This window comes from Acipenser ruthenus, chromosome 8, assembly GCF_902713425.1.
Source record: "Acipenser ruthenus chromosome 8, fAciRut3.2 maternal haplotype, whole genome shotgun sequence".
Lineage (NCBI taxonomy): Eukaryota > Metazoa > Chordata > Actinopteri > Acipenseriformes > Acipenseridae > Acipenser > Acipenser ruthenus.
Window position 1 is genome coordinate 15,985,439 of NC_081196.1, and position 9,084 is coordinate 15,994,522.

At 37.8% G+C, this 9,084-nt stretch overlaps 1 protein-coding gene across 5 annotated transcripts; it reads left to right on the top strand.

Moving 5' to 3' along the window:
* The first annotated feature begins 1,490 nt into the window (after positions 1–1,490).
* LOC117406921 (regulatory factor X-associated protein-like) lies at positions 1,491–9,072 on the top strand. Of its 5 annotated transcripts, none has more exons than XM_059028605.1 (4): positions 1,491–2,230; positions 2,620–2,772; positions 7,416–7,511; positions 7,871–9,072. In XM_059028605.1, exons 1-4 carry the CDS (start codon positions 1,796–1,798, stop codon positions 7,964–7,966), a joined length of 780 nt encoding a protein of 259 aa, XP_058884588.1. In that variant the 5' UTR covers positions 1,491–1,795; the 3' UTR covers positions 7,967–9,072. The 5 variants fall into 5 exon arrangements, with proteins under 5 accessions (XP_058884588.1, XP_058884589.1, XP_058884590.1 ...); XM_059028606.1 differs by having other exon boundaries at positions 7,416–7,506; XM_059028607.1 differs by having other exon boundaries at positions 2,662–2,772.
* Positions 9,073–9,084: the final 12 nt, after the last annotated feature.

Below are 9,084 nucleotides of genomic sequence, written 5' to 3' on the forward strand. Positions count from 1 at the left end.
AATCTGCTTTGGCGACAGCAAACAAAATACAATTCATAGAATATTTTAATTTCGGTGTTCTTTGTTCATGTGAAATGGCTGACTAAAAGTTGAAGTGACACATAGTGATACGCTGGTAAAGGAAGGAGTATCCTATAAGGCCTACTCCACCAGAGAAAAAAAGTAAGCACCTGTGCAAATTCAGAGAGGAAAAGGTTATAACGGTCATACACGTGAATTAGGAAAAGTGCAAATCAATCAACAATGTGTACATTATGTAGAAAAGATTTTAGAATTGGATACTGAGGTGAAAACGTTGTTAAGAAGCATTCAAAGTTGATATTTAATTTTGAAATACTGTTTTTAAATATATAATACCCCCCCCCCCCCCCCCCCATAAAATATGCCAGGTGTCTTATTTTTGCATTTTGAAAAGGTGGTCACCCTATACAGTGCAAACTATTTTGTATTATTTATAATGACTTTGCCAAATAGAAAGCGAATAAGAGTTTCTAAAGAGATTCCCAAATACTGTCTTTTAATGCTGTGCGTTGTTTACTCCTGCAATCCCCTTGCTGGAGTCCAAAAAACATGGCCGACTTCCTGTGCACCCTTGTTCTCGTTCCTGGTCGACTTCCTGTGCACCCTTGTACTCATTCCTGCCCAATTCAAGTCCTCTCTGTATTTTTGGTTCCGGTTTTATCGCAGTCTGTCAATTGATGCAGAATGGCACGCACCTGTTGCAATTAAAGTCTGGATCCTAGGAAAGGTGTGTGACTGATTGTGCTTAATTATTAATTAGTGAAACAAACAAAATAATAAACAATACATACACACATATTCAAAACAGTACAGTAATCAAAATAAATCACACAGCAAAATTCAAGCAATATCTTAAGTGATAATAACAATGTACACAAAAGAACACACACCTGCACACAATAATTATAAATTATATATATATATATATATATATATATATATATATATATATATATATATATATATATATATATATATCATTTAATCGTACTTTCTCTTGCTTTACCATTCTAATGGTCCAGCTCTTTTGAGAAAATAAAATAAAATATTGAAGTGCATTTCATAACTGGAATGTTTTTTTTTTTTTTTATATGTAAAAGGGTTAGAATACAGTATTGTGTCATTTTACAAGTGTATCTTATGTAAACATTTATTTTATTAATTTGAGTGTTGTAGTGACAAGTGCATTCATTTTTAGATCACAGAATTAATGTCAAGCTTGTTTCTATGGGGGAGCTCGTGTCCCTACAACTAAACAACACTGCCTCGGGTGTATACTGCACTGCCATGATGATCTGCTTTATGAAAAAAAAGGAAGTTTCACATAGGCTACACAAAACAGTCACCTGCAATTCTAATGATCTGTGCTTGGATGCAGGTCATCACACGTATGTTCAGAAGGTGGCACTATAATAATACGAAACGATTTTGAAGCTCAGTCGTTGTTTCTTTTTTCAGTGGTTCCGGAAGTTGTAATGAACAAGGAAAGTCAAGCAGGATGTATTTGTGTTTACTCTTTTGTGTAAGCACGGGAACGCTGTTTGGATTTGAAACTTGTTTTTGTATTTAAAAACGTCAAGTGTAATACAAAATATTACAATCTTAAATTCATATATATCGATATTACTCTAGGCAGCTGAGCGATATCGTAGCCTTTTTGTATTTCCATTACACAAATAATGCATAGTATGTAGTAGTTTACATACATCCATTTTGTTTGAACCTGGAATACATATATATTTAGTAATAACTGTTTACTTGTTTTATTAACAGTATGAGTGAAGAAGGTAATACTAAAAACATGAACACTGAAACAAACATTTCGGTCGTAGTCACACAAGATGTGAATACGTATTACGCTGGTAATAGTACACCTATTGAAACCAGGGCGAATATCACCACCCCTCAAGAACCTGAAAATATGGTGCTCTATGAAATTGGGGACGACCCCGGCGAAGAGAGCGATGTTCTAGACACTTCCGACCCCAGAGACAGCACCGCAAGCCCCGAGGAGTTGAATGACGACGAGGCTTTTGGTGACGAGACAGTGACCAAGCCTTGCACTTACGAGGGCTGCACAGAGACCACTACTCAAGTGGCCAAACAGAGAAAACCTTGGATGTGCAAGAAACACAGAAATAAAATGTACAAGGACAAGTACAAGAAAAAGAAGAACGACCAGGCTATAACCAGTACAGGCAAACTAGATGTAAGGAACTTCATTGTCTTTTTTGCATGGTTTTCTTTTCTCAATGGTGTTTGATTTACATAGTAGATAAGGTAATGATAGGCTTGAATCTATATTCAACCCCGCCCCCCCCAAAGCCTCAATTAACAAACCAAATGTTACAGTGAGGTAGTGGCAGCAAAAAAGTGGCACACAAGGTGAAAATGTTTCTCTGATTGTGGGGGCTGACTTAAACAAATATCATTTTAAAGCTTATTTACAAGCAGTAAATAAGTAATAGACACAAGTCCTTGAGAATAGGGTTCAAGCAGATGTATAAAAAGGATCCTTGTGAAAGTACAGTTTAGGACATATTCTTTTTTTGTACTTGTATGATTTGCGTGTTTTTAATATTTGATTCCCTTGTGAAGTGTGAAAGCCACAGTGAAGGAGTTGTCTTCTCCTTTGAACAGGATAGTGCAGATGAGAGGCCTGTTTCAGTTACTAAGCAACACCTTGGCACTATAGGAGACCGCCCAGCAAGGCCGTCGCTATTGGAGCAAGTATTAAACCAAAAAAGGCTGGTAAGTACGAACCCCTCCCCTCCCCTCCCCTGCCTACATGAAATTGCTTTAAAATCAACAGTATGTTCCATTACGTCCAGCAAGCTCAACATTTAATTTGGTGGTCGAGATTTTTCTGCATTAAAACTACCAGCAAGTGGTGTCTGTATGTATGTATGTATGTATGTATGTGTGTGTGTATATACAGTGCCTTGAAAAAGTCTTCACACCCTTGAACATTTTTCACATTCTGCTGCCTAAAAAATACATTTCAAAATGCATTAAAGTAGGAGTTTGTTTCCCTGATCTACACAACATCATCTACACTTTCAACGTAAAAGAACAATTATAGAAATGTTCAAAAAGTAGTTAAAAATAAAAAAACAAAAAGTCTTGATTATTATTATTATTATTATTATTATTACATTTCTTAGCAGACGCCCTTATCCAGGGCGACTTACAATTATTACAAGATATCACATTATTTTTACATACAATTACCCATTTATACAGTTGGGTTTTTACTGGAGCAATCTAGGTAAAGTACCTTGCTCAAGGGTACAGCAGCAGTGTCCCCACCTGGGATTGAACACACAACTCTCCGGTCAGGAGTCCAGAGCCCTAACCACTACTCCCAACTTGAAAGAGCTTGAGCTATTCTGCCAAGAAGAATGGGCAAAAACTGCATCATCCCGCTGCTAAGTTGGTAGACACTTATCCAAAACGACTCATGGCTGTTATTGCTGCAAAAGGGGCTTGCACCAAGTATTGACTCAAGGGGTGTAAAGACTTATGCAATCAAGACTTTTTGGTCTTTTTATTTAATTACGTTTTGAATATTTCTATAACTGTTCTTTCACATTGAAAGTCAGTGAACCAAACTCCTACTTTAATGCATTTTGAATTGTATTTTTTAGGCAGCAGAATGTGAAAAATGTTCAAGGGTGTGAAGACTTTTGCAAGGCACTGTATATATATATATATATATTATACAGTGCCTTGCAAAAGTATTCAGACCTCTGACCAATTCTCTCATATTACTGAATTACAAATGGTACATTGAAATTTCATTCTGTTTGATATTTTATTTTAAAACACTGCTGCATAAGTCTTCACACCCTTTGTTATAGTAAACCCAAATTAGCTCAGGTACAACAAATTGCCTTAACAAGGCACATCATAAGTTAAATAGAGCCCACCTGTGTTCAATCACAGTAGTTCAACTGATTAGAATACTCCTGGATGAAGAATCAAGCTGTTTCTGTTGTATGAAGTGAATTTGAAGCAAATGGCAAAACATGCCGAACAAGGCGCTGCCAAAAGAACTCCGGGATAAAGTTATAGTTATAATTGAATATCCCTTGGGGCACTGTCAGGTCCATCATTGTAAAGTGGAAACAGTTTGGCACCACCAAGACACTGCCTCGATCAAGAGCTTGAGCTATTCTGCCAAGAAGAATGGGCAAAAACTGCACCATCCCGCTGCTAAGTTGGTAGACACTTATCCAAAACGACTCATGGCTGTTATTGCTGCAAAAGGGGCTTGCACCAAGTATTGACTCAAGGGGTGTGAAGACTTATGCAATCAAGACTTTTTGGTTTTTTTATTTAATTACTTTTTGAATATTTCTATAACTGTTCTTTCACGTTGAAAGTGTAGATGATGTTGTGTAGATCAGTGAACCAAACTCCTACTTTAATGCATTTTGAATTGTATTTTTTAGGCAGCAGAATGTGAAAAATGTTCAAGGGTGTGAAGACTTTAAGGCACTGTGTATGTATATATATATAATATATATAGTACTGTGCAAAAGTTTTAGGCAGGTGTGAAAAAATGCTGTAAAGTAAGAATGCTTTAAAAAAATAGACATGTTAATAGATTGCATTTAATTAATTGATAAATATAAAGTGAGTGAACAGAAGAAAAATCTAAATCAAATCCATATTTGCTGTGACCACCCTTTGCCTTCAAAACAGCATCAATTCTTCTAGGTACACTTGCACAAAGTCAGGGATTTTGTAGGCATATAGTCAGGTGTATGATTAAACAATTATACCAAACAGGTGCTAATAAGCATCAATTCAATATGTAGGTTGAAACACAATCATTAACTGAAACAGAAACAGCTGTGTAGGAGGAATAAAACTGGGTGAGGAACAGCCAAACTCAGCTAACAAGGTGAGGTTGCTGAAGACGGTTTACTGTCAAAAGTCATACACCATGGCAAGACTGAGCACAGCAACAAGACACAAGGTAGTTATACTGCATCAGCAAGGTCTCTCCCAGGCAGAAATTTCAAGGCAGACAGGGGTTTCCAGATGTGCTGTCCAAGGTCTTTTGAAGAAGCACAAAGAAACGGGCAACGTTGAGGACCGTAGACGCAGTGGTCGGCCAAGGAAACTTACTGCAGCAGATGAAAGACACATCATGCTTACTTCCCTTCACAATCGGAAGATGTCCAGCAGTACCATCAGCTCAGAATTGGCAGAAAACAGTGGGACCCAGGTACACCCATCTACTGTCCGGAGAAGTCTGGTCATAAGTGGCCTTCATGGAAGACTTGCGGCCAAAAAGCCATACCTCCGACGTGGAAACAAGGCCAAGCGACTCAACTATACACGAAAACACAGGAACTGGGGTGCAGAAAAATGGCAGCAGGTGCTCTGGACTGATTAGTCAAAATTTGAAATATTTGGCTGTAGCAGAAGGCAGTTTGTTCGCCGAAGGGCTGGAGAGCGGTACACGAATGAGTGTCTGCAGGCAACAGTGAAGCATGGTGGAGGTTCCTTGCAAGTTTGGGGCTGCATTTCTGCAAATGGAGTTGGGGATTTGGTCAGAATTAATGGTCTCCTCAATGCTGAGAAATACAGGCAGATACTTATCCATCATGCAATACCATCAGGGAGGCATCTGATTGGCCCCAAATTTATTCTGCAGCATGACAACGACCCCAAACATACAGCGAAAGTTATTAAGAACTATCTTCAGCGTAAAGAAGAACAAGGAGTCCTGGAAGTGATGGTATGGCCCCCACAGAGCCCTGATCTCAACATCATCGAGTCTGTCTGGGATTACATGAAGAGAGAGAAGCAACTGAGGCTGCCTAAATCCACAGAAGAACTGTGGTTAGTTCTCCAAGATGTTTGGGCCAACCTACCTGTCGAGTTCCTTCAAAAACTGTGTGCAAGTGTACCTAGAAGAATTGATGCTGTTTTGAAGGCAAAGGGTGGTCACACCAAATATTGATTTGATGTAGATTTTTCTTCTGTTCACTCACTTTGCATTTTGTTAATTGATAAATATAAACTATTAACATGTCTATTTTTGAAAGCATTCTTACTTTACAGCATTTTTTCACACCTGCCTAAAACTTTTGCACAGTACTGTATATATATATATATATATATATATATATATATATATATATATATATATATATATATATATAATATATATATATATACACATACAGTGCCTTGCAAAAGTATTCAGACCCCTGACCAGTTCTCTCATATTACTGAATTACAAATGGTACATTGAAATTTCGTTCTCCTTGATATTTTATTTTAAAACACTGAAACTCAAAATCAATTATTGTAAGGTGACATTGGTTTTATGTTGGGAAATATTTTTAAGAAAATTAAAAAACTGAAATATCTTTCTTGCATAAGTATTCAACCCCCACACATTAATATTTGGTAGAGCCACCTTTCGCTGCAATAACAGCTTTAAGTCTTTTGGGGTAAGTATGTACCAGCTTTGCACACAGTGTCGGAGTGATTTTGGCCCATTCTTCTTGGCAGATTTGCTCCAGGTTGTTCAGGTTGATTGGACGACGCTTGTGGACCGCAATTTTCAAATAGTGCCACAGATTCTCAATGGGATTGAGATCAGGACTTTGACTGGGCCGCTGTAGGACATTCACCTTTTTGTTCTTGAGCCACTCCAATGTTGCTTTGGCCTTGGGATCATGGTCCTGCTGAAAGGTGAATTTCCTCCCAAGCTTCAGTTTTTTTAGTGGACTGAAGCAGGTTCTCTTGCAGTATTTCCCTGTATTTTGCTCCATCCATTCTTCCTTCAATTTTAACAAGATGCCCAGTCCCTGCTGATGAGAAGCATCCCCACAGCATGATGCTGCCACCAACATACTTCACTGTAGGGATGGTGTGTCTTGAGGCATGGGCAGTGTTAGGTTTGCGCCACACATAGCGCTTTTCTCACATCACAGCTGGGTCACTCTCATGCTTTCTGGCAAACTCCAGACGTGCTTTCAGATGGTACTTTCTTGAGTAACGGCTTCTTTCTTGCCACCCCCCCATACAGGCCAGTGTTACACAGAGCTCTTGATATGGTTGACTGGTGCACCATTACTCCACTCCCAACCACTGAACTCTGTAGCTCCTTCAAAGTGATTGTTGGCCTCTCTGTGGCTTCTCTCACAAGTTTCCTTCTTGTTTGAGAGCTGAGTTTTGAGGGACGGCCTTTTCTTGGCAGTGCCTGGGTGGTGTGATGCATCTTCCACTTCCTGATTATTGATCCAACTGTGCTCACTGGGATTTCCAAACACTTGGATATTATGTTGTACCCTTTCCCTAATCTATGCATTTGTATTACTTTATCTCTAACTTTTGTAGAATGCTCTTTGGTCTTCATTTTCCTTCAGATTCACAGCCTGACCAATGATCCTTCAACAGTGGGGTTTTTATCCAGAAAATGTGACAGCAACTTTAATGGTTCACAGGTGGAGGCCAATGGTAAGGTAATTGTGTCCTCGTTAGGGCAATTTCTTTCATCGGTGTAAACTGGGAGCTTCCACAGCACAGGGGTTGAATACTTATGCAAGCAAGATATTTTAGTTTTTTATTTTTCTTAAAAATATTTCCCAACATAAAACCAATGTCACTTTACAAAAATTGATTTTGAGTTTCAGTGTTTTAAAATAAAATATCAAACAGAATGAAATTTCAATGTACCATTTGTAATTCAGTAATATGAGAGAATTGGTCACGGGTCTGAATACTTTTGCAAGGCACTGTCTATATATATATATATATATATATATAATCAAGACAGGGATTTGGACCCATCACAAAATATGTTTTCTGTTTTTGTTTTCAGTCATTACTACGAAGTCCAGAGGTTATGAGTTTCTTGCAGCAGCAACAGCGGTTACTAACTAACCAGGCACAAGGCCAGAGACAACAAGAGTTTTAAGAACGGCAGCTGTGACTGACAAGAGCTGTTATACATGACCGAGAACCACGTCTGAAACATCTATTTATGCTGTTCTTGGCAGACAATTTCCTGGAAAATTATGTGAAAAAGATTGGACTTCTATCACAGTTCTTCCATCGATGAACTGCAGTCTGAATGCTGATATTGCTTAGAATTTTGCATCATTTAAGAAGTGAAGCTTGAGACACTTAAGCAATTCATATCGGTGCAACAGAGAATACTACATTTTCATTTTCTAACCTAGTACTGTCTAGATGTTTTATGCATGGTACTGTTTATTCATGTGATGCCTTTTTTTGCATAAAATGTTTTATTGTCCCCAAAAAAGTAATGTGCATACACCATCCCCATTCAAAACCACTTTATAGCATTTGTTCAGTCAGAACTGCTTGCTTAAAGAAGTAGAAAATTGGAATAAATACAAATATGCTGGACCACACTGTGTTTGTGTTTTAAAAATTGCTCAATTATAAGTGTCCATTTTTAAACTAACTGTGCAGTACCACAGAGGGCACCAATTCTGTAAAGATAAAGAACTGATATATATATTTATATTTTCAAATCTCAATTTTAGGGACATCCCGCTGACAGCAGAGTTGCAACATTAGTGGACAAACTTGTCTCATTCAAGCATGTCACTACCAGGGCCCTATTCAAATCTGTCCCAGAAGGATAGAGCATTTGTCAATATCGGTATAATCAACCTGGCCACAATGTCTCATTAGCATAGCCACAAAAAATAAAACAACAGGTTCTTTTGTATGACAATAATTATTTAAATGTTATAATATGCTGAAAACCTTTTATCTATTTCTATCTATTGTTTACAGTATAATTACAGTATGGATTCTAAAGAACACGTAAAAGGTTATTGCCAGCATGTTGTGAGAGAAGGCATCACCAGGTAGACACAGAAGTTCAAACTAATCATATGCAGTGTTCCTGACTAATACTACAGAAATGAACAGGTTCTGATTATAGACCATACATACTGCTCTGAGGGGTTTAATACTTTGACTCATGAAACCACCTATATGGCTACTGGTTGAGTTACTACTTGAAATAACATGTACTTGATGGCAAAATCTCTGCTTCGG

What these genes read in the sequence shown, in the direction of transcription:
- LOC117406921 (XM_059028605.1), top strand. Translation starts at nt 1,796, where the DNA reads ATGAGTGAAGAAGGTAATACTAAAAACATGAACACTGAAACAAACATT. An exon ending in CCAGTACAGGCAAACTAGAT is followed by an intron (nt 2,231 to 2,619) that starts GTAAGGAACTTC and finishes TCCCTTGTGAAG; the next exon opens with TGTGAAAGCCACAGTGAAGG. An exon ending in TATTAAACCAAAAAAGGCTG is followed by an intron (nt 2,773 to 7,415) that starts GTAAGTACGAAC and finishes ATTTTCCTTCAG; the next exon opens with ATTCACAGCCTGACCAATGA.